The 24,098-nt window shown below is 47.6% G+C and overlaps 11 protein-coding genes across 11 annotated transcripts; 6 read left to right on the top strand and 5 right to left on the bottom strand.

Annotated features, from left to right (window-relative positions):
• Nucleotides 1-637: 637 nt before the first annotated feature.
• On the top strand, nucleotides 638-1,660 carry N7466_011649 (dual specificity protein phosphatase family protein; the record flags this gene model as incomplete). The annotated part of the gene is made up of 1 exon (XM_057171038.1): nucleotides 638-1,660. The coding sequence occupies one exon, from the start codon at nucleotides 638-640 to the stop codon at nucleotides 1,658-1,660; it is 1,023 nt and encodes a 340-aa protein (XP_057015759.1).
• Nucleotides 1,661-2,627: 967 nt separating this feature from the next.
• On the top strand, nucleotides 2,628-4,711 carry N7466_011650 (uncharacterized protein; the record flags this gene model as incomplete). The annotated part of the gene is made up of 2 exons (XM_057171039.1): nucleotides 2,628-3,524; nucleotides 3,614-4,711. 2 exons carry the CDS (start codon nucleotides 2,628-2,630, stop codon nucleotides 4,709-4,711), a joined length of 1,995 nt encoding a protein of 664 aa, XP_057015760.1.
• An 887-nt stretch (nucleotides 4,712-5,598) lies between these two features.
• On the top strand, nucleotides 5,599-8,405 carry N7466_011651 (putative SNF2 family helicase/ATPase PasG; the record flags this gene model as incomplete). The annotated part of the gene is made up of 4 exons (XM_057171040.1): nucleotides 5,599-5,826; nucleotides 5,895-6,719; nucleotides 6,772-7,516; nucleotides 7,570-8,405. 4 exons carry the CDS (start codon nucleotides 5,599-5,601, stop codon nucleotides 8,403-8,405), a joined length of 2,634 nt encoding a protein of 877 aa, XP_057015761.1.
• Nucleotides 8,406-8,917: 512 nt separating this feature from the next.
• end3 (cytoskeletal adaptor protein SagA) lies at nucleotides 8,918-10,302 on the bottom strand (the record flags this gene model as incomplete). The annotated part of the gene is made up of 3 exons (XM_057171041.1): nucleotides 8,918-9,660; nucleotides 9,749-9,983; nucleotides 10,063-10,302. 3 exons carry the CDS (start codon nucleotides 10,300-10,302, stop codon nucleotides 8,918-8,920), a joined length of 1,218 nt encoding a protein of 405 aa, XP_057015762.1.
• Nucleotides 10,303-10,691: 389 nt separating this feature from the next.
• On the bottom strand, nucleotides 10,692-12,415 carry N7466_011653 (cytochrome P450; the record flags this gene model as incomplete). Its single annotated transcript, XM_057171042.1, has 5 exons — nucleotides 10,692-10,845; nucleotides 10,921-11,087; nucleotides 11,147-11,461; nucleotides 11,519-12,301; nucleotides 12,353-12,415. 5 exons carry the CDS (start codon nucleotides 12,413-12,415, stop codon nucleotides 10,692-10,694), a joined length of 1,482 nt encoding a protein of 493 aa, XP_057015763.1.
• An 864-nt stretch (nucleotides 12,416-13,279) lies between these two features.
• Nucleotides 13,280-14,921, top strand: N7466_011654 (MFS transporter; the record flags this gene model as incomplete). Its single annotated transcript, XM_057171043.1, has 3 exons — nucleotides 13,280-13,506; nucleotides 13,573-14,029; nucleotides 14,094-14,921. The coding sequence occupies 3 exons, from the start codon at nucleotides 13,280-13,282 to the stop codon at nucleotides 14,919-14,921; spliced, it is 1,512 nt and encodes a 503-aa protein (XP_057015764.1).
• A 71-nt stretch (nucleotides 14,922-14,992) lies between these two features.
• Nucleotides 14,993-15,796, bottom strand: N7466_011655 (C6 transcription factor; the record flags this gene model as incomplete). Its single annotated transcript, XM_057171044.1, has 1 exon — nucleotides 14,993-15,796. The coding sequence occupies one exon, from the start codon at nucleotides 15,794-15,796 to the stop codon at nucleotides 14,993-14,995; it is 804 nt and encodes a 267-aa protein (XP_057015765.1).
• Nucleotides 15,797-16,636: 840 nt separating this feature from the next.
• On the bottom strand, nucleotides 16,637-17,598 carry N7466_011656 (mitochondrial K+-H+ exchange-related family protein; the record flags this gene model as incomplete). The annotated part of the gene is made up of 3 exons (XM_057171045.1): nucleotides 16,637-16,986; nucleotides 17,048-17,103; nucleotides 17,162-17,598. The coding sequence occupies 3 exons, from the start codon at nucleotides 17,596-17,598 to the stop codon at nucleotides 16,637-16,639; spliced, it is 843 nt and encodes a 280-aa protein (XP_057015766.1).
• Nucleotides 17,599-18,074: 476 nt separating this feature from the next.
• On the top strand, nucleotides 18,075-19,284 carry N7466_011657 (phospholipase D regulator; the record flags this gene model as incomplete). The annotated part of the gene is made up of 2 exons (XM_057171046.1): nucleotides 18,075-18,318; nucleotides 18,395-19,284. 2 exons carry the CDS (start codon nucleotides 18,075-18,077, stop codon nucleotides 19,282-19,284), a joined length of 1,134 nt encoding a protein of 377 aa, XP_057015767.1.
• A 158-nt stretch (nucleotides 19,285-19,442) lies between these two features.
• Nucleotides 19,443-19,784, bottom strand: N7466_011658 (cupin domain-containing protein; the record flags this gene model as incomplete). The annotated part of the gene is made up of 1 exon (XM_057171047.1): nucleotides 19,443-19,784. The coding sequence occupies one exon, from the start codon at nucleotides 19,782-19,784 to the stop codon at nucleotides 19,443-19,445; it is 342 nt and encodes a 113-aa protein (XP_057015768.1).
• A 1,045-nt stretch (nucleotides 19,785-20,829) lies between these two features.
• culA (cullin culA) lies at nucleotides 20,830-23,477 on the top strand (the record flags this gene model as incomplete). Its single annotated transcript, XM_057171048.1, has 5 exons — nucleotides 20,830-20,879; nucleotides 20,945-21,014; nucleotides 21,095-21,111; nucleotides 21,168-23,235; nucleotides 23,289-23,477. 5 exons carry the CDS (start codon nucleotides 20,830-20,832, stop codon nucleotides 23,475-23,477), a joined length of 2,394 nt encoding a protein of 797 aa, XP_057015769.1.
• Nucleotides 23,478-24,098: the final 621 nt, after the last annotated feature.

Raw genomic sequence — 24,098 nt, forward strand, 5'->3', positions numbered from 1 at the left:
GATAACTGTCCGGTATGGAGACTTGGTCTAGAACTTTTCATTATCGTCAGTTTATCTGATGAACCAAGATACCTTTGATAAGGAAGCTGCAATCAAAGTCGTAGGCACCGAGGCATCCGAGTCGATGACCGCAATATCATGCTTACCTAATACAATTCCAGCCCCTCCATAGGCAAGTCTGGTTGAAAGAGAGGCATTGACCACAGCTTATTTCATATGCAGGGGTGTGTGAGTGTTGATCCATAAGGACTTCTTCGTATAGCAGATTGAACGTGGTACAAAATTTTGGTAAACTGAGAGTAAGAGATGGCTGGCGGCCATTGACGTGCAATCTCCCGTCACTTCTCTGAGTCTCGTCACTTCTGAACTCCCACGCACTTCCACACACCAACGTGCCCACACACGCACCCGCACACGCGCACCATTACTATTCTTAGTAGTGTGAGCACGCGACCCAGTCTCCTCTGGGCCTCTTTCAACAGTCACGCATATACACAATCTTTGTCGCCTTTTACACCCATCAGCCCTCATTTGCGCAATACCAGAACTGAGAACCCAAAGCTACGTGATCTGTTGGGGACGGGCCATTCTAAACGACGTCATGTCCGGCTTCACAGGCACTCCAACTGAGGTGCCAATGTCTCAACATGAAGATGCTACATACACACGCACACAGGATTATGCCTCAATTCCCAGATACCCGGCAGAGTCAAGCGGAAACGCAACTTTAAGCTACTACTTCAACCGGACTCGGGCTATGGGCGAGGATGATAATGACACTGTCATTGTCGACAACAAGCTCCTCCGGCCCTCTATGCACCATTTTGCAGAAGGTGATTTCATCCCACCGGGATTCTTCAATCTCGCACACCTAGATGGCTTCACCCGTCGCTTCAAATATTCTCAATGGAGCTACGAAATGCGCCGCGAGTCACAGCCAATTCTACCATTTCTCTCATTGGGCCCATCCGTTTGTCTCCGGTCCCGTGAACACCTGAGCAGTCAAGGCTTCACACTCCTACTCGCTATCAGAAATACAGCATCAGCCCAGGCACGCTTGGTATCGGGTGACAAGGCCGCTGCCGAACTCGGCATTTTGGCTGATACGATTGATGTCCTCGATAACCAGGAGCTTATATCTGCATTTCCCCGCGCAATTCGTCGCATTAATGATCATCTTGCTGGCCTGGATTTGCCAGCTTCCGCGGCGGGTGGAAATTCCACGAATTCCTCTGCCGAGGCCGCTATCAATAAAAAAGTTCTTGTCTTCTGCGAAACTGGCAATGAGCGCTCTGCTGGAATGGTCATTGCGTATCTCATGGCTATGCTGAACCATGACGTCATCTCTGCTACACGGATGGTCCAGCAGCACCGATTTTGTGTTTCGATTGAGGATTCCTTGAAGCGGATCTTGGCTGCTTTTGAGTCTATCCTTGCTGCGAAGCGGGATGTCGAATCCGCAAAGCGCAGCGCAGTTCAGACGGGTGCAACACTTCTTGCTCCTCCACCTATTCCTCCTATTCTGTTGGCGAAGAAACGCAGTTTTCATGATTGTCTATATGACGATGCGGCGCCAGATGACAATGATATGGATATGGATGAAGATGATTTCTTACCGGACCGGAAGCCGGTTGCTCCATTTCAAGATCGAGTAGCTTAGACGATAATTTTGCTCTAATGATACAATATGATTGCCGCAGTGTGCCAATGATTTGATGTGGAGATTTAGTTCTTTAATATTTCCAGTGTGTGATCTGCTGGCTACAGATCTGGTAGTAGCTTCTCCTAGATACTCAACAACATTGAAACCACCCACGAAATTCAATTGCCTACCCTTTGTTCATGAGGCTCAGTTCATCTCTGAAGTGAACTTGTAGGTCTAGTAGGTGTGTAAACTGCGCCCTTTGAATGTGCTTGAAAAAATGGAAAGTAGTATGGAGCATTGAGAAAGGGAGTTTAACTCCTAGTGGTGATTTTAGCAAGTTATGAGCACACCATCAATAATCTGCAAGTTCTCTAGCCATATTCTGGCATTCCATATCAAATAACGTTTTCAGTCGACAGATTGTGTTTTCGCCTGGCAGCCTGAGTGTTAGAGACCATCTTTCATTCATCGTCGGTTCCCTTGAGTTCTTCCTCGGATACCTTTGTTCAGTTGACAGATTGTGCCTCTCATCCGAGAGCCCGAGTGTTAGTAGACACCGATCTTCATTCATCGTCGGTTCCTGTGAAATCTTCCCCGCATACCATTTTTCAGTTGACAGATTGTGTTTTCGCCTGACAACCTGAGGGTTAGAGACCATCCTTCATTCATCGTCGTTTCCCTTGAGTTCTTCCCCGCATACCATTTCTCAGTTGACAGATTATGTCTCTCATCCGAGAACACGAGTGTTAGTAGACACCGGTCTTCATTCCTCGTCGGTTCTTTTGAGCTCTTTCCCGCATACATCTAATTTCAGGTCAGTCCTTAAATCTTTCGATCAAAGTCATTCATACATCCCTGACATTCTCGCATCCTTGTTTAGCCCTCAAAGTACCCCCGGGTCTGAGAAACAATCTGATCTCGTGATTTCTTTCCTAGTCGAGTGACCAAGAAAAAAGCCGACCCTCCAAGCCCTAACAGCAAGATGGATTCTTGGGGAGATTCGGGTCCCAGGGCGGATACTCCGATGCGGTATGACGAAGATGCAGGCGATTCTTTTGAAGAAACCGACTCCTATGAAGAAACCGACTCCTATGAAGAGACCGTATCCCGTGAAGAAACCAAGTACTATGAAGAGACCGTCTGCTTTGAAGAGACCGCCTCTTGTGAAGAAACCGACTCCTGCGAAGAAACCGACTCCTGCGAAGAAACCGACTCCTGCGAAGAAACCGACTCCTATGAAGAAACCGACTCCTGCGAAGAAACCGACTCCTATGAGGAGACCGTATCCTGTGAAGAAACCAAGTCCTATGAAGAGACCGTCTGCTTTGAAGAGAACGTCTCTTGCGAAGAAACCGACTCCTGCGAAGAAACCGACTTCTATGTAGAAACCGATACACCCGAAGAGAAGAAATATGCTGAAGGAGAAGCATTATCTGCTACCAAGGTCGAGTCTTCTACCACTGCCATTGATGGTATGGACATTAGCGAAGGCTGGTGCATTTGGCATACCGCAACGCAGCAATGGATTGACTCCATTCGCAAGACCATAGGTCTCTCCCAATCAAAGGCCACCGGCAAGAGAAAACGTCCCAATATTCCACGAGGTTTGAATCTATCCAAGGGGGAGTTGGGAGAAAACAGCAAAGCTAATCTCAACCTTGATGCAGACCCACTCCAAGCCATGTCCCCAGCGATGGGAACGGACCAGCCAATTGAGTCAGCGTTTATCGATATCGAGGATCGCACTGCGTATAACAATGAGTCAAATCCTGTTTACGTGAAGAATATGAAAATCATGGCCGGTCTTCCCGACAAGGATGATGATCTTCATTTTGAGGATAGTGACCTGAGTGATGCATCAGTACGCCTGAAAGAAGAGGTATGTATGATGTCTCTTTGATGTCCTTGTTCAGTATCGAGAGCTTCAAGTCACTTAAATCAGCCCCTCTGACCAATGTCATCAAACAGATTCTCCATCCCACCTGGGCCGATGTTGTGCCCCAAATTCAGGTCGAAATAATCGAAAACATGATCGAAAATGGGTACACCTGGGAGTATGCTTGTGCAAAACTCGGAATGCGGGAAGAAGACCGAATCAGCCTGGCGGAGTTATTAGGATTTCATAACAAGCAACTACGACAAGCCGATGGAGCAATTGTCAGGATGCGAGAGAGGCAGACGGTTGACCTGGCGAGACTTGATCACTCTGCAAGACCACCGGAGGATGAATGGGACCCGCTGGTCTTCTCCAGGGTGTCCGAATGTCCCGTTATAACGATGGTCGCCCCTCGTCTGGATTTGATGATTTGCAGGGGGGATGATATTATGGTCGGTAGAAAATTCCTGGCCCTCCATTCCCTTCCACGGAGCCTAGCAGGTAACTGGGATCGAAACGTCGTCATGGTGCCGCGAGAACCAGGAGACGATGTCAGCTTGGAGCCTGAACAATTCCAATGGAAAGAGGATCTGAGCGTCGACTATGAGAGGTTGAGAAATCAGCACCGAATGAATGGAAGAGTCAAGACCAATCTAGGATTGGTTGAATGTATTGAAGTTGAGGGCACTGTGAACCCCCGCAATCTCGTACGCCAGATCAATGATAACCGACATATCTTGGACTGGGTCGAATTTCTTCAAGACTCGTCATTTGAGGACCGACAGGTCAACTGGAGTGAATATCTTCGAAACTCGTTATTTGGTGTCCCAGAAGATCAGGAGATCCGCCAAGTGGTGCCATCAGCCCATTCGAAAAGGTCAGAGGGTAAGGATAAGACTCCGTTGAAGCGTTTTTTGAGTGGCTCCTGGTCCTACAGTTCGATTCCCAGCAGCCAGCCACCTTCAGTTCCTCCTAGATCACAGCCTGGCAAGCCTCTCAGTGGAGCCTTTAAAGGCACGAGGAATCAATTTCTCAGACCGGTTGAGCCACCGTTCGATGAAACCTACCTCAATTGTTCTGGTATCGGATCCCCTAGTGATAGCTTCTTTCTTGAGGCCTTAGGTGGTAGCCCTGAGAGTCATTCTGACGAGTTGATGAAAGGAATTGTCATACAGAGCATTGAAGACTGAGCAGCGAATATGAACGCGTCTTGATGTGACAATAGTCAACAATATGATGGGAATGGATGACAGGACTTATTGATAATCGAAGGATGAATGAGTGGGTTAGGGTAGTGGTGGACAAGGGCGATGGAATAGAGATGCTGCACGATCCCAAGGTCGAGAATAAGTTGAAGCTGGGATCGGTTGTTTTGATGTTCCCCGCGTCTTCGACCACGTGATCTATGACGACGGATTCATTTATGACGGATTCATTTATGCTACGAGATGCATGTGGTGGAAAGTCGAAGCCAAAGTTAGTTATCCGGGTATTATTGTTTTTAGTATGAAGTACCATGTAGTAGTTACAATTGAACTGCCCTGCATCTTGTGGTATTCTCTTTTCTGGCTACTGCCCTAATAGACTGGTGCAAAGGGAATAATTATAGAGAGTTGCATGGGGTTTCTTGTTCATTTCCCTCACAGAGTATACATAGTAGCTAAAATTCTTTAAAATCATCTTCCATCATAAGTTCTATTAAATTCCCCCATGTGGTAAGGATCGTTGCCATTTAAAGCTGGTCCGTGCACTACTGCCTACTGTAGCCTTAGGAAACGCGAAAAATACGCGTTCACGTGTTACAGTGGCGTTCTTCCACAATCTACAAGTTGAATCTAGACAAGTGCATCTTGTATCATTGATCAATCGTTTTTTCTTGCCTGGTTTTTCTGATGTTCGTGAATAAAGTCTTGATTTAGACTTCCTATCGTTTGACAGCTACGTTGACATCACCGCTTCCATCTGTCTTCCCCCTGGGAATGACGTTCTCCCACCGAAAACTGGATCAAGATTCAAGACCTAGCATTCGTTCGCCAACCCTCCCATTTGTTCATACACACTCTTTTTCAAACCAATCATGTCTGACACGGCATCCCCTATGAATACCTCGGACTCGCAAGTTGGTACAGCGCCTCCAGAGTCAACGGTGCCCTCCTCGGCTGGCAGCGACATTGCGGATGATATCAAGTCTACCAACGGGGTAAATGAAGTGACTGGACAAAATGGAGATGCCGATCCGGCCTCAAATATTGAGGAACTTGATCAAAATACCAAGCAGCTAATGGCTTTGCTGCGCACTAGCTCAGTAAGTTGTAGCAATTGCTTGGCCCCCCTTCACGAAAGGATGGCATTTAACCTCATGTTTCTCTGTAGGTATTTGTCGCGATAATGTCAGAAAAGATGAAGAAACAACAAGAAGAAGCTCGTCAGCAAGCTGCGACGCGAAAGACTGAAGCTCCCGAGGGGCAAATCGAGGAGAAACCCCCCCAGCCTCGCATCGCCACTCGACGCGCCAAAACTCGTAGCAGCACAGTTCAAGACACCTCGCCAGAGGATAACAACTCGGAAGTTGAACAGCCTGCTAAGAAAGCACCAGGTCGCCCTAAAAGAAACGCTGGTAAAGAGAACGGTATTGCCAACTACTTCCAGAAGGCCAATGTCGAGGTCCCCAGCCATAACCCTACGGTCCCTGAGGCATTGCAGCAGGCAGCGGAGGAGTTTGAGGATAAACCTACTGTCCTTGGAGAGCAAGAGCTAGTAGCCACGCAACAGCCTAAGCTCGTTTCGGGTGGCCAAATGCGGACCTATCAGCTGGAGGGCCTTGAATGGCTGAAGACCCTCTGGATGAATGGACTATGTGGTATTCTCGCGGACGAAATGGGCCTCGGCAAAACCGTACAGGCGATTTCCATGATTGCTTTCATGAAAGAGAACGGTGTTTCCGGTCCGTTTTTGGTCGTTGGACCCCTCAGTACTGTCAGCAACTGGGTCGATGAGTTCAAGAGATGGACTCCCGACATTGAAACAGTCATGTACCACAGTAGTGGGGGCAAGGCAGGTCGTGAAGCCATTCGGAAAAAGTGCATGAATCCCAAAAACCAGACAGATATGGATTTCCCTGTCGTTTGCACTTCCTATGAGATGTGTATCAATGACCGCAAGGTTCTTGCACAGTACAATTGGCGATATATTGTTGTAGTAAGTGTCTGTGCTGTGATTTTGACAAGAACCTCGCTGACCAAATCTTTAGGACGAAGGTCATCGCTTGAAGAACATGAATTGTAGGCTGATCAAGGAGCTGTTGACATTCCCTTCTGCAAATCGTCTTTTAATCACTGGAACTCCGCTCCAAAACAACATCTCCGAGCTTTGGTCGCTGCTGCATTTCTTGTTGCCCGATGTTTTCAATGATGTCGACAGTTTTGAAAGCTGGTTTGATTTTTCGTCCGTTCTGGATAAAAACAGTCAGGCGGATCTCATTGAGAAGCGAAAGCGCAACTTAGTCTCCAGCATGCACGCAATTCTTAAGCCGTTCTTGCTTCGACGTATCAAGACTGACGTTGAGCATTCTCTTCCGAAAAAACGGGAGTATATTCTCTATGCGCCATTGAGTTCTGAGCAGAAAGATCTCTACCGAGAGATTCTTAATGGTACTGGTCGCCAATACCTGGAGGCAAAGGCTTTAGAACGTCTGAATGCCAAGAGTGAGACGCCGAATCGAACCCGGGGGAAGAAACGCCGCCGTGAAAGCTCTGTAGAAGGTGCTGCGAACAAAAGTGCGAAAACAAGTGAAAATAAAGCACCATCCAATAACACCCTGTCTGGTCGCCGACGCTCTGTGCGTACTTACAAGGATATCAGTGATGGAGAGTTTGATAAAAAGTTGCGAAATCTGGAAATGGGTGTTGATGAAGAAGAAAGCAAAGAGGAAGTATTAGAAGAAAGCGAATCAGACTTGGCGCAGAAGCAACACACAAAGAATCTGCAGCTTGCAAGTACGTGTTTGTGCGACGTTTATGAATGCGTAACAATACTAACAAATCCACAGAGAAAGAGATCAGCCAAAAGAAAATGCAGAACCCAATTCTGCAAGCGCGCATGGCCTGCAATTCTCCACATAACTTCTATTGGCCTTGGGATGGACCCGTCGACGAGTCTCTCGTTTCTGCCTCGGGCAAAATGCAACTTCTGGATCGTCTCGTCCCTGATCTTCTGAAGAAAGGCCATAAAATTTTGATCTTTTCACAATTCAAAATGCAGCTAGATATCATCGAGGAATGGGCTATCACCCTCCGATCCTGGGAATGTTGCCGCATCGATGGAGCGATTGCCCAAGTCGACCGCCAAGCTCAGATCAAAGCTTTCAACACCGACAAGAATGTCAAGCTTTTCCTCCTGAGTACCCGAGCTGGTGGCCAGGGTATCAATCTTGTCGCAGCTGATACGGTCATCCTCTTCGACTCTGACTGGAACCCCCAACAAGATTTGCAAGCCCAGGATCGTGCCCATCGCATTGGTCAAAAGAAGCCTGTCATTGTTTACCGACTTGCCACCAAAGGCACTGTTGAGCAAACCCTATTGGAGAAAGCAGATGCCAAGCGTCGGCTTGAGCGGCTGGTCATCCAGAAAGGCAAATTCAAGTCTCTGCTGGATACTAATGCCAATTCCCAGGATATTGAGGAACTTCGCAAAGTTCTTGGTGAGGACGAGTTTGAAAGATTTGAGGCGGGGGCTGATCCTGCTTCTATTCTTTCGGACAAAGACCTGAAGATTCTTACTGATCGTAGCGAGGAGGCTTATCTTCGTGCTGAGAAGGGTTTGGATCAAAGTGGCCCAACCTTTGTTGGTGTCGAGACGAAGCGAGATTCGGGAGAAACTCTTTGAAGCTGATTTGTCAATCTACTCAATGATTGTTACACAGGGGCTTTTTTTTCATTTACGGTGTTCTGGGCTCTTTTTGTATCAACATGGCAATGGTGAGCGATGGGTGATGGCTTTTGTGTGTTTTACTTTATGTATGGTAGTTAGGTGTTGTTGTGTGGGTTCTTTTTCTTACTGCCATTCTATGGCATGGAGCCTTGGGAGACAATGTATCTTATGGGATCCTTTCTTGCTTTGTCTAGAAGGGATTCTTAATGGCTTGACTGGAGGTTTCCTCCAGGCTTATTGGCCTGTTGGTTACTCCCTAAAGAACATGGGTGTGAGAAATTACAATTTTACAAAAATTTCATATGTCGAATGAATCCATTGAGCGCCTGCAGCTCCTGGGGTTATGGCTGTACAAAAAATAATCACATAGCAAACAAGGCCAAAGATGCGACGGAAGCGAGGAAAAGGGGAGCAGAGGCCTAAACAAACATTTAGAGGGAGCATGCGCATATGCATCCAGTATGTACTCATCGCCGAGCCCTCTCATCTTGAATCTCGTCTCGCAGATCTGCAAGGACTCCCTTGCGCTGCGCCAAATGGCTCTTCAACCCCTCAACCTGATCGGCAACAGTCTTCACATCCTCCCTTAAGCGCTCCAAATCCTGGCCATCCTTCGACCGCCCAACTCCTTCCCTCAATTCCCTCAACTCGCGCTCCTTATACTCCAAAAGCTGCAGCGCTTCCTTCTTAATAAGAACCCAGTTCGACCTTCCATCATTCCGTGGCTGATCGCGCCGGCTCTCGCTAGCCTGTGTAGCCGCCTTCAACTTCTCCTCAATCTCAAACAGCTCCCGACGCAGCCGCACCTTCTCCCACTCCTCGTCCTGGATCGTCTCGCCAAAGTCCGTGCCCTTGGGCTGATAGGAACCCTTACCGCCAACGCCCAGTCGGCTCAGATAAGTGTCGCCGAATTTGGCCTTGCGGCCGCTTGTCGTCTCGGTGTTTCCCTCGCCAGCCCAGCGTTGCGCAGGCTTCGTGTTGTTGTCGATTTGGTAGTCGATCTGGTTGCTCTCGAAGGAGGCGCGGAGGGATGCGGGGATTGTGCGCGGGATGCGGAAGCCCTCGTGTCGGTAATTTAGAATGTGGAGGAAAGCGAGGGCGGAGTCTTTATTGATTGCCTGGCCAGCGGAAGGGTTGACGAGGTTCCAAGCGGAACGGACGTCAGTGTCGGGGACATCAAGTGAGTCGTATAGGGCGCTTAGTGAATCGACTATGAATAGAGACTAGAGATTAGCTGGACATTGCGACGGACTTTCCCCCCCTTAGGGGTGGTGAGCGAGGGAGGTGGCGGGACTGACAGGTAATCTGGCCGCGTGGGTTCCGGCTGGCATTATAGATGTCCTCGTACTTGGACCGATCGGCCGGTTTCATGTACCAATCGAAGCCATCCTTCAGGCCGAGCGTGTCGTCCTCGTCTTCTATCCGCTCGAATTGTTCCGGTCGGCTGCTTAATGCCTTCGTGGCGTGGACGAGATGTGATTTGGATTCAGGGACGAGCCAGTCGGGTAGCACGGGCGGGACCTCTTGTAGCTCCTATCAGGCAAGCCGCCGTTAGCACAATCGGGTTTCCAGGTGTTTCTTAGCACAGCGCAAGTAGTCGGGGGTTACATACACCGTTGACCAGATCAAAGACCAGGCGCATGGCTACGCAGAATTCTTCAAAGTCCAGCTCGCCGTCGCCATCGACGTCCGCAATGTCCCAGACCTTCTCGAGCTGGTCATCGCGCAGGCGGCTGTTGCGCAGGACTGAGGCAGCCTGGGTGCTGTTGAGGCGGGATTGGCCATTAGAGAGGGAGGCGAAGATCTCCCAATAGCGCTCAATCTCCCATTGCTCGATCTTTTTGGTTGACATGGTGTCTGTTGCTTAGGTGGAGGAATGGGGGAGTTTGGGGCAGGTGGGTTGGTTTAGGGTGGATCCCGCGTTGTCCGCCTTCAGGGGATCTGATCTGAGGTCATCGTGTTTACTCCCAAGTACTTTCTTTCCTCCTACTTACGCCGAGCAAATAAAGGTGAGACTTTGTTTAAATGTTTCAAGGGGCTTTAACCCCTATCTACATACATGGAAGCTATGTCCACAAAGTCATGTATCATAGGTCAAATATATCAATACACAGTTTCGATCAACATACAACCTCGCATTTGCTAGCAATTAGCCTTGTATATGTACCCAATTCCAACATTTTGAACAAAATTGGTTTCTTGTAAACATTGACATTAATTAGTAATCATACATGAAGGTTCTCATTTCCTCGGTGTTAAATAGACCTTCAAAGGACTCTTCTCCCACATGAGGAAATTCTTTTGGTCAATCCAGTCCCGGCTATCATCTGCAATGACCATATCAAATTGGAAAATGACAAGAGCAAGGATCAAACGCATTTCACTATATGCAAGGCTATTTCAACGATCAAATGTTAGTATATAGTCTCCCCGCACAAGCCAGCATAACTACTTGGGATTTTGAACCTACTTTCTCCCAAGACAATTTCTTGGTCCAATATGGAATGGCTGAAAGACATCTCGTCGGTCGTTCACGAACTTGGTATCCCCAAGGAAACGTTCCGGATGGTAAGTATTGGGATCTTTGAAATACTCTTCACGGCGATAGAGTGCCCATTGATGTATAGAGACATTAGTCTGCAGTCATTTTATTAGCACTGATCCCCAATATTATAATTCGAACATGGACCACATACGTTCTCTGGAATATACTCTCCTAGAATATGAGATCCGCCCTTAGGACAAACCCGTGGAAGGCCGTTAGCGATGGGAGGGTACATGCGCATTGCTTCGTCGAGACATGCTAACATGTAGGGAAGATTGTTAACACTAATCAAGTTTATTTCTTCCTCGCTGGCAAACGTTGATCGAACTTCCTCTTTCAAGATTTGATGAGCTTCCGGGTTTTGTAGTAATAGATAGGTCACTCCGCTCAATAATGACGCGGTTGTCTCAGACCCTCCGATGATCAAGATCTCAGCATTTGAAACAAGCTTATCCACACCAAGATTCTAGTCGAGTTAGATCAATATTCCTGGATGTCTACATAGATTCATGTATTAACTTACCAACTCATCTTTCTTCTTCAATAACCCTTCAATAAGATCTGGTCGTTCTTCAGTGATAGCAATCCGACGAAGCATCTTCTCTTTCGTAAGGGTTTTATGCTTCTGGTGAGCCTCTTGCATTGCCTTGGGAACCAGCGACAAAAGTATACCCTTCACTGATGGAACAAAAGACAAAGCCTGCAAGAAAGAGCCCAGGTATGCGGATTCGAAAATACCCTTAATCCAATCATCATAGTTGCAACCCTCCAGACAACCGAAGGGCTCTCCAAATGCGAGATCACCAATAATGTCGAATGTCGTAAAGTTATACCAATCAGAAATGACCACACTGCCCTTTGAACAGTTCTCTTGTAATCTTGTCAGGAGCATATCAACATATTTGCGGATCATAGGTTCCTGGCTCCGCATACTCTTTTCGGAGAATCCATGAGCCATCTGTCGGCGTAATCGCTTATGTTCATCAATATCCTCGTTGACAATATGTAAAGGCTCGTCAATAGGACGATAGAACCAGCTGGCTTTGGCCATCTCTGGCTCTCCGTTCCTATGGCCCATGATATCTTTCCATGCGTCTGGGTGGGAGAACGCAAGCTCATCTGGCGCAATGCGAACAATGTCTCCGTAGCGTTTATGCAGATCGAGCATATCAAAGGGGAGAGTGCCGTTAGTTGCACGCCGAAAGTATGGAATGCGAGAAATCGCATGGGATTTGGGGCCGGGGAAGCGGCTCAGTGGGTGAAAGAATACATTGTAAACGACTTTGGTGAAGAGGTAAATAAGTGCCTATGTCTGTTAGAAGGGAGCCGTTACTTTCTTCCTCAGGTGAGACGGTACCGTGGAAACGACTGTTGCCAAACATGACTTTGCATCGAGGAGCAGGCTCATATCTTGAAGCATTCAAATGTTCTGCTGGTGTTCCAATTTGTCTTAGTAGACACAATCAACGTATACTACTAGCTACAACACATTTGATTCTTGGAAGCAGGGGTTTTATATGACCTTGCAAAAATAACCCAATCTTATTTTAAGTGCTGAGCAGGGGCCGAGGTAAAAAAAGCCACATACGTGGAGGTTTGGATACATTTCAGGAACACAGCCCCGCTTTCCGGGAGGATTTCCTCTGTCAGAAGCTTCTCCGCAAGGAGTACTTATAAGTTATAGCTGCACCAACCAAATGTTAGCAAGCTGAGTACGAACCCGAACCCGAACCCGGTTGGAATTAAAGGGAACCGAACCCGAACCCGAACCCGAGAACCTTAAACGGTTCCACTTTCACCTTGGAAGTCTTCAAAGTAATCAGAGTAGGGGTTTAAGCCAATCTTTAAACCCTGGAAATAAGCTAACTTTGATTCACATGGCGCTTTATAGCTCTTCATATTGGCGGCGTAGATCATTTTCACCGCCCTACTCAAATATTGATGAATAATGATTGCACAATCAAAGAAACAAGAACCAATGAGAAGTACTTGAATCCGAATACGATCTGCTCACTTGGCCTATAGTCCATGGGCGGCACCATCTCTAGTGGAATGATTTGAGGCACTGCGCCGGAGTTGAGTCCGGTCTAGAAACATATCACCTTCGACGCCTTTTTGTTCATAATTCACAAGGGATTCCACCGGAGAGTGGAATTTCCGAGCAGACTACAGACCCTCACACGATGCTATATAACACCTACCAGCTGCCCAGCAACCTTTTGGCTTTCACAAATCATGTCTCTGCACCAAATCACTCTCAATATCCAGGGAAAGCTTCGGAATCATGTCTTCTGACAACACTGCACCAAAGTTGGAGCAGGCGCACTCTCCGCTCGATCCAAAGACCCCGGCCGATAAGGGCGAAGAAGAAAAGGGAAAGATGGAGGCAGCATCGGAGTTTGACGTGTTCTGGAATGAGCCTGTTGATCAAGATCCAGAAAATCCCATGAACTGGAGCTCAGCGCGCAGATGGACTATCGTTGGAGCGGTATCCTTCATTACTTTTTTGACGTAAAGTTCTCATATTACACGCAAAGAAACAATAAAGTTCATTTCTAACATCTGCATGGAATTTAGTCCCCTCGCGTCATCCATGTTTGCACCTGCAGTACCTCAAGTTATGGCCGACTTTAATGTTAGCTCGACAATGCTAGCGACCTTCGTTGTCTCGGTCTACATCCTCGGCTTTGCATTCGGCCCTCTCATAGTCGCTCCACTGAGTGAACATAGTGGCCGTCTCATCGTCTACAACACTTGCAACTTCGTATTCTGTGTTTTCAATATCGGCAGTGCGTTGGCCCCGAATCTGGCGGCCCTTATCATTTTCCGATTTTTGGATGGTGTTGCCGGTGTGACGCCGACAACCATCGGAAGTGGCACGATTGCAGACATCATGCCAAGAGAAAGTCGGGGTAAAGCTATGGCTCTTTGGTCTCTGGGGCCTTTATTCGGTCCTATAATTGGTCCAGTTGTTGGTGGATATCTAGTCGAGGCTACGAGCTGGCGATGGGTGTTCTGGGTTTTGGCAATTGCGGTAAATACTTTGTTCATCTCAATTGGGCACCTAATATTTTCTGACAGTGATATTCTTCTTTTAGGGCGGCGTCGCGTCGACTGCCTTCTTCTTTATCGTCCCTGAAACGCACGGTCCTACAATTCTTGAACGCAAGGCAGCACGGCTACGGAAAGAGACCGGCAGCATGGAATATAGGTCTCGATTGGATGACGGCATTCCCCCTAAACAAAGATTCTTGCAGAGCCTCGTTCGCCCAACGAAGATGTTACTCTTTTCGCCAATTGTGTCATCGATGTGTATCTATATTGCGGTTCTCTACGGCCTCTTATACATTCTTTTCACTACATTTACCGAGGTATTCGAAGGACAATACGGGTTTTCATCTGGCGCAAGCGGCCTGTCCTTTCTGGGCAGTGGAGTTGGCATGCTTCTCGGACTTCTCTATGCTGGCACGCTCAGCGATCGCAAGATCAAACAGAAGATTGCAAGAAAGGAACAACCCCAGCCAGAAGACCGACTCCCTTGGTATATTGCTCTTCCTGGATCGCTGAGTATCCCCGCTGGACTCTTCATCTACGGCTGGGCAACTGATAAACATGTCCCTTGGATTGTTGCTGAGATAGGAAATGCTGTGACGGGATACGGAATGATTCTTACTTTGATGGGCATTCAGACCTACCTGGTTGATGCATTCACGCAGCATGCAGCCAGTGCTATTGCAGCCTGTACCGTTCTGCGGAGCTTGGCTGGTGGGCTTCTTCCTCTTTGCGGATTGAAGTTATACGACAAGCTCGGTTTGGGATGGGGAAATAGCCTGCTGGCATTCATTGCTTTGGCCGCAGCCCCGATTCCCATTCTATTCCAATTGTTTGGAGCGCAGCTGAGGGCTAAATCCAAGCCTCCAAGATAGGGCTAATCTACACACACTATGTCACCAGATCATATGTATAAAGAGAAATTAATAATATTGGCAATGTACATTTATATAGAGTCGGGAGCCCAATTTATCTGGTCTTGAGGCCACCGTAGCCAGCCTCGATATTTCTCATCCATGACAGAATGCAGTTGTGTCATAAGTCGGCCACTCAGTCCTTCCATCCACCACATCCATTCAATTTGGCGCAGTGCGACGCAAAAATATGCAAAAATAATGAGTGCGACCGGCTCCTCTTGCACCAATAGCTCCAAATACTCATCCGAAGCTTCCAACAACCACACGAATACATCTGCTGTCTGAAGCCTTGGTCCATCGCCCGGTTTCATAACCACACCTAGGGTTCTGGTGAGCGCATTGATGGTATCTTCGTAAATGCGACTGCGTCGCAGGTCTTGCACAAACTCATGACCAATCATTTGTTTCAACTCCCACGTATACATCTGCCCCTGTTCAAACGTCTGCGGGTCCTGGGCAGCTGCCGACCGGGCACAACTCCCAAACATGGGACCCAAACTACCTTCCTTGAAATCATGACTACTGTAGTCAATAACAGTCTTTGTGCCGCGGAATAGAAGGACCCAATTGGCAAGACGACCATGCTCAAATAAGACAAGAAAGCTTCCCTCGGAGGGAATGCTGGCGCAAGCAGAGATACAGGTTAATGAAGAGAAGAGAAACAGCCCGACTCCATTTTCGGTAGCTAGAGAGGGTATATTGGGCGTTACCGACTGGACGGCTGTTTGGTGATGAATATGTGCTTGAGCAATACAGCTGGCCCGCCGTGAAGGATCGATCCGTGCCAGGTGTAAAGCGGATACGGCTAGCATGGCATGTAGGACCCCTGGCATGGTGAAACCTACCCTGGGCACTTCGTCACGCCATATTGCCTGGATAGATGGGATTCGATTCAATGTGTAGCAAGTTGAGATCAAATAGTGATGCAAGAGCTCCATGTCAAAGACAGGAAGACCCGTGGCTGAAATAGTGTGCGAGGATCCAATGCTGGGGCTAGCATTTTCTGCCGGTCCGTCAAGCCTGGAACTGGCTGGACTCGCGGCGTCCTGGTCTAATTGAACAGGGTCGGGTGTACCTGCAAAGGAGCATGAAACGCCATGTCTCTCACAGTTGCCGCAGGTGGGCTTGGACTCATCGCACTTTTGAACAATTTAGGTCTTTTTTGTTTGTGACATGATAGATTGTGGTGAGGAGTTTACCTTGACCTTCCTTCTTTTGCAAGAAAAACAGCCTGCTCTGGACTTTCGATGCGAGCGGCGTCCAATAGGAGGGGCAGGTTGCATTCTAGGAATTTCGATTGACCAAGCATGCGCACAAGTTAGGTTGTATACTTGGCTGGTTATTCTGTATCTCGGGCACCGTCATACGCTATAGTTGAAGGGAGCATTTGTCTAAGTGTGGATACAAGACCGAACACTTTGGGGGTAGAAGAGAGATTAGATAAGCACCATCCGGGGTAAATAAATTGGCACCTACTAGTAGTGGTAGTGAACTTGAAAACAGAGAAGTTAGATCGAGTAACGGCTTCCTGTTGTGATGCACTGGTGTAGTATTGGTTTGGTGAAACAGTAGTAAAATATGGTACATTGAGTAGGTTTTTAGACATATCAGGTGAAGTGAAGATTCTATCAACTATCTACGTAATTCCACGACATGCAGTTGTCGGTCCTCATTTAAAGGTTCTTTTTATCCTCCGAGTTGGATTCTCGTGCTTTCGATTTCGCTTCATCTGCACGGGCTTGAAGCTGTGCGGTGACTTGGACGATGGCTCGCTCAGCCTCCAGTGCAAGGTCTGGCGCATCCAAGATGGTTGCGAGCTTCTTGGCATCGGACATCTTCAGGAGAATTCTCTCGTCACTTTTCTCAATGTCCTCAACCATCTCCTCGGCAGGGGTATCGTGTGGGGTATCATCAAGTGCATATGATGCACGTTTGGCATATAGCCGCTCCAGGTCGGGGAGGGAGATGGGATTTAGGAGGTTCTTTTCCACAAGGAACTCAAGGTGCTGGGAACCATTCAATGCTAAAAATAAGTCATTAGTTAGCTTTCCACATAATATCTGAGACCAATGATAAGTAATTACCTCGCCAGTGGGACCAGCCACGGTAAACCAGGTAAAAGAAAGGGATATTTGGAACTCTGGAGGAACAGGTCAACAGTTGGACGATTACAGACAGTAGGACAGGGAAGATCTTACACTGGAATCAGCCCTAGAGGTGCTGTGATTGGCGCGATTCCAAAACTCCATCGCATCTTTTTCCGGTGAAACTCCTGACGTTCCGTGGCTATGGTCCGTAGCAGAGCGGGTATCTTTTCCAAGCGGAGCGAGTTTCCTGGGTATAGTACATCGATTTTTTTCGTTCCATGTGCCTCATCAATCCGCTTTTGAGAATTTAATGAGGGAATACTCTTAAGCCCCCATTCTTCAAATGGAATACGTTGCTGAACTGAATTGCCCCAAGTCACCAGGCGTTTCTTCCAACCCCCTTCAGCTTCTTCCCATTGGGCCCATGTCTGAGCTGCCTTTGTCGTGACGCGATCGAGGATGGACAGCTCTTTTGGAATGTCTTTCCGCAATGGACGAGAGTATATTAAAGCTCGGCGAGTCGAGATGGGAATCAAAAAGAGACGCATGGCTGCGAGAGTGGATTTGTGTAATCTCCAAGAGGGAAAAAAAAAGTAGACGGGTATCTCAAAGGCGGTAGTAAAGGAGAGGGTCGTTTAGTATGGTATGATGAAGGATGGATTTTTCATTTGGAACAATTTATGCGACCACTGTGAAGCTTGGAAGCTTTTTGCAAGTGAGATGTGAAGTGGGACAGGATCTCGCGGCTCGCCGAGGAAATCAGGCAGGGGGGAGACGTCATTACGCGCGCGAACTCGGTGTTGGATCTCGGTCGATTCTTGGCCGATCAACAATCTCCCTTCCAACCTTGTTTTTTTGTTTCTGGCCCACCTCCATCTCTCTTTGTTTTCTGCTTCATTCTTCTTACAAGGGACAATTGGCGAGCGCTTGTTCTCGAGTCACCTATAGGCAGGTAATGCGATCATTGAGCTGATCAACTTCCGCCCATCTCCGAGTGCCAGTGCCCAGCCTCTTGTCGCCTATCATGGATGCGCATGACTCCAAAGCTGAGACCACCGGCCAAATCTTCAATGAGAAGCTGCCCGAGAATGTTCCTGTGGTTACCACTTCATCTACTGCAGATCCAAAGCCTTTGAACATAGATACCCACGCCAGCAATCTCCGCACCAGTACCTCCAATTCCCCAGCCACGGCAACGCATACTCCCAATACCCAGCTATCCGAGGAATTCGCTCGATTTCAGAATAATACTTTGCGTGCTCTGCCTGGTACGAGAATATATGCTGACCTCTAGCATTTTTTATCTCTATTTGATCACTGACAAGGTTTTTCTTTTCTTTCTAGCCTGGATCCGGTCGGTCGAGGAAATCCAAGAAGAAAAAGACGAAGCTGCTGCTACAGATCACCTACTACCATCCCAACCCAACGATGCATTTGTCGCCCAGCACAACCATGCTCCCCACCCTAAATCTAGGTCCGAATACTCCCATGAGGGTCAACTTGAAGACGGCATGTCGATGTCCCCTCGTCGAGAGTCTCGCTGGAAAACATTCTCTCGCACCATCCAGTATCCGCGAGAATATGGCGAGGAGTACAAAGAGGTCACTGCGGAATGGATGAACGATAATATGGGAAATCTATTAGAACCATGGCGAGGCAATTTGTTGGAAGGTGACAGCCCAGAGTTTCCCTTACACAACAGCACCCCCAGACGAGAAATTTGGTTCAAGCGCTTCCATAACTTCTTTTTGAGGAGTCCGATTGCACCACTCATTCTACGGTTGACCGTCTGGTGTTTCTCACTTGCAGCCTTGATCTTGGGTGGGATAATTCAACACTTGTCCGACCAGGTCCATAACCGCCAAGGCGCCTCCGCACTGATGGCGATCATTGTTGATGCTGTGGCTTTGGTGTATCTCATTTATATAACATTTGATGAGTATACTGCGAAGCCATTGGGCCTGCGATCTCCCTCAGCTAAAACACGTCTTATCCTCCTGGATTTGTTTTTCATTGTGTTCGATTCAGCTAATCTCAGTTTGGCGTTCAATTCTCTGTCCGAGGTGACCGGAGCTTGTACCGAAGCTGAGATTAATCAAGCGATCGACCCTCGTAATGATCGAATTTGCGTGCGGCAAAAGGCCCTTGCGTCCGTCTTGCTGGTTGCCCTGGTCGCTTGGTTAATGACATTTGCAATCAGTGTTCTGAGGTACAGTACCACCCACCACATGTAGGAATCTTTGAACTAATTGACTTTGTTTGTGATAGACTTGTTGAGAGGGTGAGACACTGAAACCGCTTTCGCTTGGATCTGAAATCTTTTTACTCGAAACAGGGTGTGGGCACGTTTCAGTCACGCCTTGACGAGCATTGATCTAAGGCGCAGAGAGAACTAGATGTTCACAGCAGAGCCATCGTCTCCGTAAAGCGGATCTCGATCAAACCATGTCAACTTTTGAATGTCATGGACTTTTCCCGTTTCATCAGCTCGCCCATAACACATATCCCACTCTTTGTTGTGTGGATAAGAGCCAACCATTAGAAATGGTTCATCTCCTTCGTCGGTCAACAATCGATGTCCGACTCCTGCGGGCACAATTATCAGATCCCCACTCTGCACTATTGGCTCGAATCTTTCAGGGTTCCCCTCGCCGCCGAAGCACAGTCGTGCTCGTCCGGCAACGATGCCTAGTACCTCATGGGTAGTGGAGTGGAAATGAGTCTGGCTGTACATTGTGTAAATCCAATGTGGCTTCACGACACCTGAAGGCGCCGCTCGAGATCGACGGGTGTGGCGTTGAACGCACCATGGTATATAATCAGTGGTTTATGTTGGATTGATGTATTAGGAATAAAGTGCCATGATGGAATTTGGCGGTAAGTAAACTGAATCTTTGAAGTTGGGTTAAAGGTCATATTGTTCTCAGTTGATGGCATGCTTTGTGATGGTTTAATATGCATTGGGGCAACAAGGTGAGCTTGATGACACGCATGACGTCACGGATCAAGTTGGCCACTCTCAACATTGGCGGAATTCAGGTGGCATTTGAGACAAAACCTTGACTTTGGGCTTTTCCTTTCGAAATCATACGATGGAAAATACCCATGCCTACATCGCTGGTCAAGGGTTCAATTCGATCCTACCGATGGAAATGGATCTATGGCCCACGCTCCCCGCACTGGCAAATCTTTCGGTTTATAACAAATATTATCAAATGTATTCGAATAAATGACAAATTAGAGAAAATTACATGCTCTTTCACGACATGAAAGTTTTAGAGAAATTCGCTTTTCAATATAATTATTAATGGCGTAGTAGCGTGGAAGAAGTCCATCGTCGTCGGTATCGATAGACCAGGCCTCCCACTAACTTCAGTCACCGCCTTCCCCAAACAACCGTGGGGATGCTCTTCCTCTCAGCCTCATCACTCTCTCCGCCACATCTTCTGCCTGACCTTCTTCACCCTGTTGTTCGTCTGCTTGGTTTTTGAATCCTGGGTGGCCTCGTTCTGCACTCCCCCTCCCCAAATCCAACGGGGTCAGTTATCTCGTTGCCACAAAACACACCTATCCTCTGTCTCATAATCTCACCGCGTCAACTCGCCATTTGTGGCGCTATCTCTGGTCTCTGAGGGGTGATCGTCCTGTATGTTTCTTCGTGTATAACTCTGTTGAGTTCAAGTCAGTTTTCTGGAGCTCTTTGCTGATGGTCCAAAATTCGTAAACAAGATCAAGCGCGTTTTATTAGAACTCTCTACTCGCTCCCGCCCCTTGACACCATGCCGCCGATGATGCCACAAACGCCCCATAAGGACGATCTCGAGTCAACGTGAGTTGTGGAACACCTACATATCGCAGGAAAGCTCAAATTTCTCAGCGCTAACGATGGTTCAGTTGGTCGTTCTTAGAGTCGGGTATCAACAATGTGATGCACAAGCTGGAGGAGGGTGTTGATATGAAACATGTAAGTGGGAGTTGAGTTTGTCCTGTGGTTTATATCTCATCGCCGGACCCTCATATGGCCATTTGCTGACGACTCCATAGTACATGGCTCTTTACACGTTTGTTTCTTTCTCTGAACTCTTCGTGTCCTAGCCTGTACTTACCTATCACTTAGAGCCGTCCACAACTTTTGCACATCACAAAAAGCCGTTGCGAGTAACCAAGGTCTTCAAGCTCACCGTGGAGGTTTGTCCCTCTTCCCCACAAGATCGCTGGATGGTCTGGCCCAAGAACGGCTCAACAATACCCCTCGACTTTCGCTAATGCCTTATTGGCTTCGAAAAGCTCATCTACTCGGCGAGGAACTTTACAAGCTACTAGGCGAATACCTCTCACGCCATCTCAGTGATGTGCTCGAAAAATCACTCTCTCACGCCGATGAAGCACTACTAGCATTCTACATCCGCGAATGGACTCGCTACACGACCGCCGCCAAATATGTCAACCATCTCTTCAGCTATCTCAACCGGCACTGGGTGAAGCGTGAAATCGACGAAGGAAAGAAGAATGTTTATGATGTCTACACCTTACATCTTGTCAAATGGAAGGACGATTTCTTCGAGAATCTGCATGCGAAGGTGATGGACGCAGTGCTAAATTTGATCGAGAAGCAGCGAAACGGTGAAACGATCGAACAATCACAGATCAAGAGCATCGTTGATTCTTTTGTATCATTGGGTCTCGACGAAAACGACAGCAAAAAGTCCACACTCGAGGTCTACCGGCATTATTTCCAGCGGCCGTTCATTGACGCGACGAAGAAGTATTACGAGAACGAGTCGCGGCAATTCGTGGCAGAGAACAGCGTTGTGGAATACATGAAGAAGGCTGAGGCTCGGCTTGAGGAGGAGAAAGCTCGAGTGGGTCTCTACTTACACTCGGATGTGACCAAAAGCCTCACCGAAACGTGTCTGGATGTTCTTGTCACTGCTCATTCCAATCTTCTTCGCGATGAATTCCAGATTCTGCTCGATAATGAACGACAGGATGACCTTGCTCGCATGTACCGCCTCCTGTCACGCATCAAGGAGGGGTTGGATCCATTACGTTCCATTTTTGAAAATCACGTGAGGAAAGCTGGAATGGATGCTGTCGAAAAGGTTGCATCGGACGGCGAAAGCTTTGAGCCTAAGCTGTACGTCGATGCTCTGCTCCAAGTTCACACACGATACCACAATCTCGTTGACGAGGCCTTTAACGGTGAATCCGAGTTTGTTCGTTCGCTTGATAACGCCTGTCGGGAGTTTGTCAATCGTAACTGTATTTGCAAGTCAACTTCAACCAAGTCTCCTGAATTGCTGGCCAAGTATACCGACTCATTGCTCAAGAAAGGTACTAAGTCTGCTGAGGAGTCCGAGCTTGAAGAGATGCTCGTTCAGGTCATGACGGTTTTCAAGTACATCGAGGATAAGGACGTGTTCCAAAAGTTCTACTCCAAAATGCTGGCGAAACGTCTGGTGCATGTCAGCTCGGTCTCTGATGATGCAGAAACTAGTATGATCAGCAAGCTAAAGGAGGCTTGTGGATTTGAATACACCAATAAGTTGCAGCGCATGTTCCAGGACATCCAGATTTCCAAAGATCTTAATGCCAATTACAAGGTCTACCAAGAAAAGGTCTTGGATGATGATGACCGCAGGAGAATGGTGGACGCACATTTCCAGGTCTTGGGAACTGGAATGTGGCCTCTGAATCCACCAAGCACTACTTTCTCTGCGCCTCCGGAGGTTACCAAATCCGCTGATCGGTTCCAGAAGTTTTACTTTGATAAGCACAACGGCCGCAAGTTGACATGGCTGTGGCAGTTGTGCAAGGGTGAGGTCAAGGCCAACTATATCAAGAACTCCAAGGTGCCTTACACGTTCCAAGTATCAGCCTTCCAGATGGGTATTCTCCTGTTGTTTAACGAGAGTGACGCTCTCTCGTATTCGCAAATCCAGGAAGCCACTACCCTGGCTCCTGACATCCTTGACCCTAATCTTGCTATTTTCATAAAGGCGAAGGTGCTACTGGCGGGCCCTGATGGCGCCAAACCTGAACCTACAACTACCTACACCTTGAACACCAATTTCAAAAACAAGAAGGTTAAGATCAATCTCAACGTTCAGATTAAGTCCGAACAAAAGGTAGAATCGGAGGACACACACAAGACGATCGAGGAGGATCGGAAGCTGCTGCTCCAAGTATGTCATCCCATTTCCATTTACTTTTTCCCCCACTCTAATCGTCTGAACAGTCTGCCATCGTTCGCGTCATGAAATCTCGCAAGAAGATGAAGCACGTACAACTCGTACAGGAAGTCATCCAGCAGGTCAAATCCCGTTTCCCGCCCAAGATTTCCGACATCAAGAAAAACATCGAGGCTCTCATGGAAAAGGACTACATCGAACGACTAGACGGAGACGAAGTTTCTTACATTGCTTAATCAACTCTTCATACTTCGCCATTCCCCTTCTACACAAATCTCCTCCTCCCATTTACCCTGGCATCTTCTCCTTCCTTCGCCTGTTTAACTCATGAACCTATCTCACCCATTCCCTGTCTTCGGGCTTTGTTTCCGGATTAGGACGTGAATCAGAACAGTGGCTGGAATGGTTTGGGGTTTTGCTTACGATTTTTTGGAAGCTTAGGCCACAAGATCGACGCATTGTCTGTTTTATCTTATTATATGGTTCATCATTCATCATAGCGTTGAGACGAGCAGACCAATGATAATCCTGGTTTTTTTTCAAGTTATGACCGTCGATCTAGATAGATGTCAGTAACTGACAATAGTACGTCAGATATAGAGAATCCGCCCTTTATCTAGTAGGTACCTATTGCCGTATACGTGCAGCAAACAGGTCTCCTAGGCGTACTACGAGTACTGTCAAATTTCCATTTCAAAATATTTACTCCAAACTTAGGTTGACTCCAGAAAATTGGAAGACAAGCATTGGAATCAGTTGCAAGGTTACCGTGACTACATAAGAACCAGTTGACCCAAGAGGAAGACATTCTTCTCAACTTTAGAGCACATAGGTCAGTGATTTGCAATTGCCTGCTT

The sequence above is a fragment of the Penicillium verhagenii genome (genome assembly GCF_028828195.1).
Source record: "Penicillium verhagenii strain IBT 33310 chromosome Unknown utg000013l_segment0_segment0, whole genome shotgun sequence".
Classification (NCBI taxonomy): Eukaryota; Fungi; Ascomycota; class Eurotiomycetes; order Eurotiales; family Aspergillaceae; genus Penicillium; species Penicillium verhagenii.